General features: G+C 40.0%; 1 protein-coding gene across 3 annotated transcripts in view; it reads right to left on the bottom strand.

Annotated features, from left to right (window-relative positions):
- Positions 1-8,456: 8,456 nt before the first annotated feature.
- NEMP1 (nuclear envelope integral membrane protein 1) overlaps positions 8,457-13,106 on the bottom strand; it is a 28,936-nt gene continuing 24,286 nt past the window's right edge. Inside the window, exons 9-11 of one of the 3 annotated variants that reach the window (XR_005747391.1) lie at positions 12,967-13,039; positions 12,182-12,259; positions 9,101-9,189 (exon numbers count right to left, since the gene is read on the bottom strand). Coding sequence is in view for 2 of the 3 variants with exons in the window: in XM_040340950.1 (XP_040196884.1) it covers positions 8,997-9,189 (193 nt within the window). In the remaining variant the exon portion in view is untranslated. Of the gene's footprint in view, positions 9,190-12,181; positions 12,260-12,966; positions 13,040-13,106 lie in introns of all 3 variants that reach the window. The other 2 variants (XM_040340951.1, XM_040340950.1) reach the window with 2 other exon arrangements.

Here is a 13,106-nt window from a genome sequence, read left to right as displayed (position 1 = left end):
AGATACGACGGCGTATCAGTAGATATGCCATCGTATCTCGTTTGTGGATCTGGCCCAGAGTTTTTGATTTATCCAGCTGTATTTATTAGTGCAACTTATAACATCCAAGTTAAAGGGGTTGTAAAGATTTGTTTTTTATTTTCTAAATAGGTTCATTTAAGCTAGTGCATTGTTTGTTCACTTCGATTTCCCGTCTAAATGTTTTTTTCCTTTGTCTGAATTTCTCACTTCCTGTTTCTCCTCAGTAAGCTTTCCACCATCATCCGAGCCGTTCTAACTTGGGGTTAGTCAGCGTGCTCGCCCCCTCTCTTGGGACTACATCCCTGCGGGGGGGACGATGTGAACATTTAGAAGGGAAATCGAAGGAAAAGGTAAGTGAACCAACAATGCACTAGCTTAACGAAACCTACTTAGAAAATAAAAAAACAAACTTTTACAACCCCTTTAAAGATATAACACCAAAAAAAACAGAATCACTGAGTTGGAAAAAGGATCAACCCCCTTTGTCAGTATTTTGTTGGACCACCTTGTGCTGTAATTACAGCATTTAGTCTATTGGGATATGTCTTTATAAATGATATTGGGTCTGAGATCAAAAGTAACATTTCTGTCTTTGCAGATGACACCAAGCTATGCAGTGGAATAACGTCCTTACAGGATGTCTCCAATTTACAAGCCGACCTCAATGCTCTGTCTAATTGGGCGACTGAGTGGCAGATGAGGTTTAATGTTGATAAATGTAAAGTTATGCACTTAGGGACTAAGAATATGCATGCATCATACATACTAGGGGGAGTACAACTGGGGGGATCTGTAGTTGAGAAGGATCTGGGGGTTTTGGTAGATCATAAGCTCAATAATGACATGCAATGCCAAGCTGCGGTCTCCAAAGCGAGCAAAGTCCTTTCTTGTATTAAGAGAGGTATGGACTCCAGAGACAGAGATATCATTTTGCCCCTGTACAAATCATTAGTAAGACCTCATCTGCAATATGCAGTTCAGTTTTGGGCACCAGTTCTCAAAAAGGACATCGGAGAACTGAAGAAAGTGCAGAGAAGGGCAACCAAACTGATAAGAGGCATGGAGGAGCTCAGCTATGAGGAAAGATTAGAGGAACTAAATCTATTCACTCTTGAGAAGAGAAGAATAAGGGGGGATATGATCAACATGTACAAATATATAAGAGGTCCATACAGTGGACTTGATGTTAAGTTATTCACTTTACGGTCAACACTGAGGACAAGGGGGCACTCTTTACGTCTAGAGGAAAAGAGATTTCATCTTCAAATACGGAAAGGTTTCTTCACAGTAAGAGCTGTGAAAATGTGGAACAGACTCCCTCCAGAGGTGGTTCTGGCCAGCTCAGTAGATTGCTTTAAGAAAGGCCTGGATACTTTCCTAAATGTACATAATATAACTGAATACCAAGATTTGTAGGTAAAGTTGATCCAGGGTAAATCCGATTGCCTCTCGGGAGATCAAGTAGGAATAGTTAAAGTCTAGTCTATGATGAGGCCATGCAAGGACATTCACCTTTTCTCCTTCAACCACTGTGTGGTCATTTTTGCTGTGTGCTTTGGGTCATCATCATGGGTCATCCCATTGACAACTTTCTGGCAGCAGATTTTCCTCAAGAATTTGCCCCATTAATTTGTCTTCTATCCTGACAAGTCCCTGCTGCAGAGAAACATCCCCATAACAGGACAATATCACCTCCATGCTTTACTGTAGGAATGGTGGGCTGTATTGGATTTCCACCAGACATATTGTTTGGTGTTGAGACCAAATAATAGAATTTTAGTCACTGGCATGTTGGCTGCGATCAGAACTGTTGCTGGCTTACACCAGTATAGTGACATTAGGACTATTGCACAAAGCCACTATGAAGGAGAGTCCAATCTGCAAGAGGAAACTAAGCAATGTATTCAAACTGCAGCCTCTCCTTACATTGTAATGGCTGTGATTGATCAAAAACTCCAATGTGCAGAACTAGTTTCATCTGCTCTGTACCCTCCAATTAACATAGAAATAACAGAGCCTGCTTGGTTGCATGAGCACCACTAATGGGGTTTTTAATGGCTTCCCACCCTCAGAAGGCAGCGGTCTGGCTGTTTATGCAGAATGGCTAGGCGGTAAGTTAATACATTAGAGTGTATTAAACCCACAACAGAAAAAACAGTCTGTATTTTCAGTAAAGCATGATTATTATACTCACTGTGGAACCTAATGGGTTAATCATTTGCATTGTGTGTAAAGGCTGTTTGATTCTGTCTTCTCTGATCCTGATATTTAAAACCAGGGAATGGGCTGCACATGCTCAGTTTGGTGTGTATTGCTAGAGAGTTTTATTTAAATTTTCTTGGGAGGATGCATGCGATCAGCACTGTCCAGACAGAGGATAAGGGGAGAATGAAAACTCCTCCTACAAGCTTTACTAGGAACTGATAGAAGTCACAAGACTGCTAATGAGAAAGGGTTATTTATCAGTTTATATTTACAAAAATAAACTGCATTTCTGGGTACTGTGGGAGACCAGCTATAGTGAATGCAGGTTCTGGGTTTAGTAACACTTTAATAGGGGACCTGTTCATACCCTCCATCTCCAATTTATTTTGAATCAGGGAAGGTTTATCATACCCTCACTCTGCAGTGGGCAGAGAAAGGAGACACAGGCATCACACACAAAAGTAATAAATGCAGAAAAGTCCGCTCTGGAGTGGAGGAAAGATAGGCGATATGGGGCACCAGAAAGAATATATGAACTCTTACTATTGTAGGGGACTTACATCATTTCTTTTTTTTGTGACTGGCAGGTTTTTTAAAAAAAATCTCATCACTCAAATTTCCCAGTAGCGCACATCACTTATTACCGTGTATATATGGTTCTTTCAGGTTGACATTTCTGGGTTAGGCTTAAATGAGAGCATAGATTATGGCGTCGTTTTCTAAGTGGATTATATACATCCTTAAAATGTTGGAGGTTTATCCAAACCTAAAACATCTTACAGTCAGGTCCATAAATATTGGGACATCGACACAATTCTAATCTTTTGGGCTCTATACACCCCCAATGAAACGAATAAGTTGTGCTTTAACTGCAGACTTTCAACTTTAATTTGAGGGTATTTACATCCAAACCAGGTGAACGGTGTAGGAATTACAACAGTTTGTATATGTGCCTCCCACTTTTTAAGGGACCAAAAGTAATGGGACAATTGGCTGCTCAGTTGTTCAATGACCAGGTGTGTATTTATTCCCTCATTATCCCATTTACAAGCAGCAGATAAAAGGTCCAGAGTCAATTTCAAGTGTGCTATTTTCATTTGGAATCTGTTGCTGTCAACTCTCAATATGAGATCCAAAGAGCTGTCACTATCAGTGACGCAAGCCATCATTGGGCTGAAAAAACAAACCCATCAGAGAGATAGCAAAAACATTAGGTGTGGCCAAATCAACTGTTTGGAACATCCTTAAAAAGAAAAACGCATCGGTGAGCTCAGCAACACCAAAAGACCCCAGAAAACAACTGTGGGGATGACAGAAGAATTCTTTCCCTGGTAAAGAAACTCTGCAGGAGGTAGGTGTATGTGTGTCAAAGTCAACAAACAAGAGAAGACTTCACCAGAGTGAATACAGAGAGTTCACCACAAGATGTGAGCCTCAAAAACAGGAAGGCCAGATTAGAGTTTGCCAAACATCTAAAAAAGCCTTCACAGTTCTGGAACAACATCCTCTGGACAGATGAGACCAAGATCAACTTGTACCAGAGTGATGAGACAAGTATGGAGAAGGAAAGGAACTTCTCATGATCCAAAGCATACCACCGCATCAGTTAAGCGTGGTGGTAGTGTCATGGCGTGGGCATGTATGGCTGCCAATGGAACTGGTTCTCTTGTATTTTTTGATGATGTGACTGCTGACAAAAGCAGCAGGATGAATTCCGAAGTGTTTTGGGCAATATTGTCTGCTCATATTCAGCCAAATGTTTCAGAACTCATTGAACGGCGCTTCACAGTGTAGATGGACAATGACCGAAGCATACTGCGAAAGCAACCAAATAGTTTAAGGGAAGAATTGGAATGTTATGCAATGGCCAAGTCAATCACCTGACCTGAATCCGATTGAGCATAAATTTCACTTGCTGAAGACAAAACTGAAGGGAAAATGCCCCAAGAACAAGCAGGAACTGAAGACAGTTGCAGTAGAGGCCTGGCAGAGCATCACCAGGGATGAAACCCAGCGTCTGGTGATGTCTAGGCGTTCCACACTTCAGGCTGTAATTGACTGCAAAGGATTTGCAACCAAGTATTAAAAAGTGAAAGTATGATTGTTAATCTGTCCCATTACTTTTGGTCCCTTAACAAGTGGGAGGCACACATACAAACTGTTGCAATTCCTACACCGTTCACCTGATTTGGGTGCAAATACCCTCACATTGAAGCTGAAAGTCTGCAGATAAAGCACATATTGTTCATTTCAAATCCATTGTGGTGGTGTATAGAGCCAAAAAGATTAGAATTGTGCCGATGTCCCAATATTTATGGACCTGACTACATGTGATGATATAAATTTATTATGATTTACCCCAAAGGAAATGAAGTACTGTGCTCAGTTGTACTGCATGGCCTAGCCCCCCTCCAGTATGAAATTGAAAAATAAAGACATCAAAGAAGCAAATATAACAAATATTTTTAATAAAAAATATATATTTTATAATAAACACAAAATGCTGTAATGTGAAAGCTCCTTAAAGTGAGACTTTTCAGCAGTGCTGCCTCCATTTATTACTGTGGTGTAAATATGAGCAAACTTTGTTACATTATAGATTTACTGATATGATCTGAAATATATGCCACAAATTTAGGGCAAGTCGTTGCAGGTCAGCCTTCAATTGACTAGAAGACTTAAAGCCCAACCTATTATTTTTAGTAATCATTTGCCTTTGTGCAATAACTACACAGCTAAGTGGCTATGGAACATTCCTCTCCTGTTTAAATCCAAACCCTTCCTGCTGCCACCTGAAAACACCACGTCCCCCCCAGAGGCAAACAGAGCCATCCACATGTCTATCAGTACAGAGATGAGAGACTGCCACGCACTGATTAAGATGCTAGAATCAAAGTTTATTCCACAGAAAAACCATAATAGCGGTCCCCTACCCCCCTGTTACACACTTCACCCAGCTGGAGTTAGTCATACAGACATCTCTACAACTAAACCCTTTTAGGATGGGAACGGCTATTGATGTTATTGGTGGGAAGCAGTCACTTACTCCTGCACTATACAGCCTAGTTGCCACACTTAGTTTAGCCCCATAAAGATGCCCAGATAACCAGCTACTTGTGTAATGCCTCCTATCAAGAATACATCAGCTCAACTAACCCGAATAAAAACAAAATCAAGATACAGGCAGCAACATCATGAGAATGCCCCAGCAATGACAGCTTTCACACTGGGGCTGCCAAATATTTTCACCACACCAAAAGATTATTTCGGAAAGGAGGCTTTCCCTAGCTTACTGTCCTATCCATATCCAAGGGCAAAGCTGTTATTTGTGCATGTTGCAGACATCACATGTACAACCCTTTCTTCTGTTGGCCATCTATCATATTTGGTATCAATGAGGCTTCATGGTCTTTAAAATAAAAAAGTGTGAAGTTTTACAAAAGAAAACATTGCAGGGTAAATTTCTAACATTAACTAAATGTTAATTTTTTTTAATTCACCTGCAGTCAGAAATGTTTACTGCCCTAATGTCAAAATATACAATAAAATCAGATGCTGTGCAGAGACTCAAGATGAATGAGTGTTATAAAAAGGAACAGGGACTTGATTTTTTTTTTATTATTATAGCAGGTAGTATCTTTTGTATATATTAAAAAAAAAAAAACCCTGCTATACTTGCCTGTTAAATATTTTCTTGTTATACACAGTCTATGGAGCAAGACAACATAACTATAACTTGCATGGCTGCCCAGTGCCTAAAGAGGAAAGCCCCCTGAAAGAAACTGGTAGAGGGTGGCAGAAATCAGAGTGAGAACCTTGTATCGCTGGGGATGAATATTTTGTTAGTTACACAGGGGTCGACTTATTAAAAAAAAACACGTGTGCAAAATTTGATGTGGCTCTGCATAGAAACCAATCAGCTTCCAGGTGTTTTTTTTGTCAAAGCTTTAATTGAACAAGCTAATGTTATACATTTATGGGCTACTTTACACAGCTGCACCAGATTTTGCACTCTTGTTTTAGTACATCGACCCCATTGTGACTAATAGTCTGGAGAACACTGTAAACCTAGTTTTGCTTGAAGTGAACTTGATCTCATTTGTGCTGCTTTATGCCATTAGGCTCCATGCACACTGGACGCTAAAAAAGCTATAAAAACGCCAGTAGCTTTGCAGGGAACCTTTCAACATTTTTGCAATAGCGCTTATTATCTTTTTAACGCCCAAAAAAAACAGCACTTTGAACACGATTTTCAGGCGTTCCGAAAAAAGCCCATGAACTCCACTGCTCATTAAATCTGTAAAATGTCCATGTGTGCATGGACACATAGGCTAACAGAGTAGAGTTTATGGGCTTTGAAAAAAAAAAAAAAAAAAACCACGCCCAAACTCCAATAAATTGCAGTTTATCAGCTCCAGTGTGCATGGAGCCTTATGCCACGTACACACGGTCGTTTTATGTGATGAAAAAAAAATGACGTTTTTCTATCCACGCATGCCCAGAAGCTACTTATGAAGCAAGCTTCAATGGAAAAACGTGGTGGAACGTAACCTCGCTTTGCTAGAACATTGTGAGAAAAACGAATGTGTGTAGGCAACTTCGTCTTTGAAAATTGAAGTTTCAAAAACGTCATTTACTTCACAGAAAATGTCGTTTTTTCTCATCACATAAAGTGATGGTGTGTATGCGGCATTAGGTTAAAAAACAAAACAACAAAAAAAAAAAACCACAATGAGATCTTTCTGTGTAGGATGAAAGCTGGGCAATTTATGCATAATCTGGTCCAGACCACATGTTTTCCCCGCCCCAAAGTGCATGTTTTTTTAAAAAGTGCAAAATTTCACCTGCTCAGCAAAGATGTACAGATTAACAGTGACCAGTAAAATGTGTTTATTTACCACAATATAGAAAACTCAAACAGGCACCTGGCTTTTTATTTAGAGTGCTTTCACACTGAGCTGCCCCAGGCATCAGCGCTTTGTTTTTGCAGCGCTTTTCGTCCAGGGGTTAAAAGTGCTGCGACAGCGTCACTTTTCTGGCGGTGCTGCCCATTGATTTCAAGGGGCAGGGGGTGCTTTAGAACCGGTGTATTCACCGCTGCAAAGAAGCTGCTGGCAGGACTTTTTCTGACACTCTGCCAGCGCATCGCTCCAGTGTGAAAGCCCTCAGGCTTTCACACTGGAGTGAATAGAGCGGCTTTTTCAGGAGCGATTTTTAACACTATAGCGCCTCAGTGTGAAGCTAGTTTTGAGGTAAATTTGCAAATTTCAATATATTTATGTATATTACCTGCTCGGCACTAGTTTTATAAATGACCTCTATATATTTTGTCATGTTCTTTCCAACACTGCTTGTAACAAATACTTAAAAAATATGCAGTGGTTTATATGTGCTAAACACAGAGTTATCCAAATAGGGTTTTACAAAAAACATTAGCTATTGGTAATACAGAATATCACTCCATTAGGGCCAATTGTCAGCACAGATACTATATGTATACTGCATATGACACATGCATATTACTACACAAGAGTCCCTAATATTCCTTGGGTACTGAGGTAGGCTTGCAATTCAAATATCCCTATAACATGTCCTCTAGCAACAAGATTTTCTTTAATAGTATATTTACATATTTGATATAAGAACAAACAAACTAAAAAAAAACACTTCTAAAAAACACAAAACATGCAGGGAAAAAAAACACAAATAAAAAAAAAAAAACACACGTTTAAAAAATAAAAGTAAAATTTTGAAAAAAAAAAAAAAAACTAAGGCCATTATTGTCCCAGTCCATCTTTGGTTATTTTGTTTTGTAATTTAGACTGAGTGGAGAAGGATTATAACCCGTTAGGTTTTCATGGCTGTCTGGGTTCTAGCTGGGGAGATTTTCTTTCACTTCCTTTCCCAGCAACATCATTTAAGGACAAAAAGTAAAGAGGAACACACTAACAGATGCAGTAGAAATGGAAACACTTTTCACATTATAGCAGAAGAAGCTTAGCAAGTACCTCACATTTGTATGCAGTCTCTCTGCTAGCAATTTTCTCTGTACTTCACACCAGCAATAAAAGGTGAGGATATTTCCTCTACATTGCCAAGGACCGTTTCTAACTCTTCTCCACTCGATCTAAAAACAAAAAGCCTGGTAGGAACAGGGATATGAGGCTGGATTCACATCTGTCTTTGCTTGATTGTTTTGCAATGAAATCAATGAAAATAAAGAAAGTGTTAAGTTGCACATCAACACACAGTGATGTTCATTATGAAATGCACCGACAAGTTAAACATTCGTCAACATGCATGTTAAATATGAGCTTGCATTGATTTCAACAGAGGACATATTAGGCAGAAAAAAAAAAAAAAAAAAAAAAAAAAAAAAAAAAAAAGCATGGGTGTGAATTGATCCTAAACGAAGAAAAACAAACATTTGCAATAGAAACCGATCTGTTGTGGTATAAACATAGAATATTAGTTAAAATAGTAACTGTACATGTACTCCGAGGTTGGACAGCATATTCAGGAGGCAGACCATTTTGCATAGTAGCACAAAGTGCAGAATCTACAGCTCTCAAGGATAGGCAGCACTGAGCAGATTTTGTTTCCAAGAATGTAAGCCGTTTCTGGTGTCAAGTCTTTACGGTAACAGTAAGAAGCTCCAGTGCACTTTTCAATCATTGACTTTCCAAGAGTCCATCAATGGCTCCATTATCAATTCTATGGCTTTTGAAACAGAAAAAGTCCAGACAATGAAAGACAAGGACCAAGGAACATCAACTATGTGGTGACCTAAAGGGTTGATTAATTTCAGGTTCCGGTTCATCATCATTATCTTCAGTTTCCATGTCACTTTCCTCCCCAAATAACTCCCCTTCCAAGAAAGAGCCACCAAGTCCATATTCATGTTCATGTACAGAGACTTCATTCGGTGACAGATGAGATGAACCCTCCACAAAGTCAGCCAATCTGAACAAAAAACACACAGGGAGGGAGAACAATTGTAATTAAAAATGTAAAATGGAACATTAATGGTCATTTAACTCATTGCAAAAAAATAAAAAAGCGCTTATTCAAAAAAACACCATGACTACACTACTATCAATGTATCTCCATAACACCAGTATTAAAAGTACCCAGAAAAATACAGAACACACAAAACCAACTTGCTCACAAACCCATTCATGTATATAATATTGTGCAGTCACAGAGAGAAAGGCCACAGGCTCACAGTACAATCAGAAGGGTAACAACAGTGTGAAATGAAAAACATGGTAAACAAGGTAAATACAAAATGCTACCAGAGAAAACGAAAGGAAACATTAAACCAATATTTGGCAAACGTTTGTTTACCCTTCCAAAACACTTGTGCCCCTTTCACACAGAGTTTCAGGCGTTACAGCGCTAAAAAAAATCGCCTAAATACCGCCTGAAAAACCTCCTGCCCAGCCTTCTCAGTGTGAAGCCCCGAGGGCTTTCACACCGAGGTGATGCGCTGGCAGGAGAGAAAAAAAATCTCCTGCAAGCAGCATCTTTGGAGTGGTGAGGAGCGGTATGTAAAACAATGGCAAACCACAGTAATTCTGCAGAGGCGCATTGCGGGCGGTATTTACCCTTTATCAGCCTCTCCCACAGCAATTCCGACGGTATAGCGCCGCTATTTATAGCGGCGCTATACCGCCACTGCGCCTCCTGCCCCCGTGTAAATGGGGCCTTAGGCCTCATGCACACAGGACTTTTTTTTTTTGCCCCTGGAGGTCGTTGCTTTAGAGAAAAAAAAAAAAAAAAAAAAAAAAAAGAAGAGTTAAAAACATGTTTAGATACATCAAGCGCTTGGCCGTTCATTCTTTTCATTGGCCAGAATATTTATTCTGGCCATTGGAATGAATGCTCAAGTGCTAAACGCACCTAGTGCTTAAGCCTGTTGCTTAAGCCAGCATGGGCTGGGCATTTTTATTCATTTTTTTTATGGCAAACTGCTCCTCTCCTGAACAAGTGATTTTTTTGTGGAACGTGGAAGGGCAATTTCACAAATCCAATCTAATTGGGAATCTATGGGCGAGAGTAGTATGTGATCTACTATATATATTCACCTCTGTGTCCATACTCCTTCACTTAAATGTTTGGTAAAATAACACCGCCGCAGCATCCCTGTTTTTTCACCCCCCTCCATGTGATTTTGAATGGAGGGGTGGGACATAATAGGGTAGGAGAGGACATATCTTCAATGACTAAAGTTTAGGTTTATCAATCCCTCATGTTGAAGTGTTTGTTAACCCATATATAAAAAACACTGCCAGGCCCTCTTTTAGAGCTAGGCATAACACACTGTACATGCCTTAAAAAAAACAAGGCATGTAAATACCTTTTTAGAGTGATCTTCGGGCCAGTCACGTGACTCTCAGGCTACTAGAGGGGCTGAAATCTCCGTTTGACGTCAGCCGGGGAAGTTGCATGGCCGCTCGGCCCCTCCTGTAGTAGAACAAGCAAGCTAGGACTTGTGAAACTTGTCTACCATTGCCTGCATCTGTCTGACCCCTTTTGAAAATAAAGATGACATCAAGATAATTTGGAGTTCCAGTGTGCGACCAATTTCTTGTTTTATTCGCCCTCATGGTGTAGCCCTGGAAACTGGCCGAAAATCACGTGACCGGCCAGAAGATCTCTAAAAGATATTTACATGCCTCGTTTTTACAGTGTGCAATGCCGACTATAATAGAGGGGCTGGCAGTGACCATTTAGGAGTTATTTGTACTAAGAGAGACACCATCGTGAGACAGACGCACACAGAACATGGAGCAGGCGGCAGGAAGGAGGAGGTGAAGGGGGAGAGCAGGGCAGGGCTTCAGGTGACCAGGGCTCAGCCCGGATTATCGTTGTCAGCGCATAGAGGGGGGATACAGAAAATGGCAGATCAGCCAGGGGTTTTTTTTTTTCCTTTTACAGTTTAGAGGGGTAGATTACACAGCACAAGCCCTATAAGCGACCAGGATCTTTTTTTTTTTTTTTTTTTTTTAGGGGTTAACAAAAAAAAAACAAAGTCATTTCCTCAAAGGCTAAATACACTGATGTACCATGATCTGCATGCATGCACGCGTATATATATATATAACCAGATATGCAATTTATGAACAATATCAGATGTTGATGTACCGGTTTATTCTTACACCTCGTTAAAAATCTAAAAAAAAAAAAAAAAAGGAGTTTGGTAAAAATAGCACCCAGTGTTGCCAAACGTTTGTATTTTTACGGACAGTTTGTAAAAACAGGCACTTTTTTCCCCTGTTCGTAAATGTCAGTGGTTGCGGGAATGTGGCAGTAAAAATAGCCGAGATCGGTTCGGCTTGGAACTGCGCATGGAGATTGGAGGCAGGGGGTAATGGTGGATGCGGTGGCACAGCAGAGGGGGATGGAGGCAGGGGGCAATGGAGGTAGGGGGGAGATTGGAGGCACCGCAGAGGGTGGGGGTTGGACACAGGGGTTGTTGGTGGCACCGCAGAGGGGGGTCAAGGCAGGGGGTGATGTGACTAAATAATTTGCCCTTATTATATCGAAAATAACAAAGATATGTTTTTTTACCTTATTATCTACCTTACAACACATTGCCATTTGCCTAGCGTACTTGTTTGTAGCCTAAATATGTAATTTAGTAACTTTTCTGAAATGGCAGTAAAAACAAGGCTGAGTCAGTAAATTTCGGGTGTCGTGCCAGTAAATTTCAATCTGGTAGGTTGGCAACACTGATAGCACCTGGATACAAAGTTGGGCTTCATCTATTTGAAATGTTCCTTTATATTACTATAGGCCCCAGACTATGAACATATAGGCTCCAACTAATCAAGCCTGATACTGAGACTGTCAGATCACAGAAATGTATAATTTACATGTTCCTCCCCCCAAATAGCTACTCACTATTTGGAGATGTATTTTAATATTTCCTCAAACTTGGGAGCCAACTTACTTAAATTAGTAAATGGCACCTTAGTCACGTCAAATATCCATTCAGGTTCAGATGAAACGTTTATAGGCATTTATTTTCCTGAATGTAAATAAGAGGGTAAAATATTATTCCTAATAAATCATCCTATACATTTTCTTCTTGTACTTATTTTAGGTGCTGAAGTCTAATCTCTACCAGGCAATACAATTCTCTTTGCGATTTGGAAACGCTTGGAATAGTATAGGCTAAGGATACTGTATCCTTTAAAACAAACCTGAAGTGCAAAAACCCACACCACTGCTTAGCATCACATTGTGGGTGCTTTCATGTTCTTACACGACAAACCTTAGATTTCATTTTGGGGTGCCGTGTGCTCCCAAATCCAACCACAACCTGATTTGTTACATATAAAACAAAAAAAACACAGAAACCTTAGTCAAGAAGCCTAATTTTTGTACCGACTGCCTGCCACTGTGATGGGCCAATAGTAAGGCTTAGTGGGTCAAAGGAGGTGGAGCTTTGCTCTAAACTCAGTTAGCTGGACTGATATTTGTCACCTGGCCAATGGAGGCATTGAAATAAAAACATGATGCACTGGCACCCAAATTTGTCTATAATGTGCTGCTCACAATGGTGTGGGAGAACTTTGCTCATTTCAGGTTTGCTTTAGTGCAAGTCCCAGAACTACAAGCACATATCAAAATGTAAATTTCCTGAGAGCTTTCAAAGTATGCTCACAAACAAATATATATATATTATCGTGGCATATCTATAAACTGATTGATATATGTATAAAAAAGTAGTACCATGTTCTCCCTTCCTCTTCTCTCTTTCCTGCAAGGACTTATCATGGTTCTTGGGTTTTCAGTGTAGGAATACCTAGCAAGCAATGAGATTTGGAGTCACTCATAACTACCATTCATACATTTTAAATACAAGGTGGCAA

This window comes from Rana temporaria, chromosome 2 (genome assembly GCF_905171775.1).
Source record: "Rana temporaria chromosome 2, aRanTem1.1, whole genome shotgun sequence".
NCBI lineage: Eukaryota > Metazoa > Chordata > Amphibia > Anura > Ranidae > Rana > Rana temporaria.
This window is presented reverse-complemented; position numbering and strand designations above follow the sequence as displayed.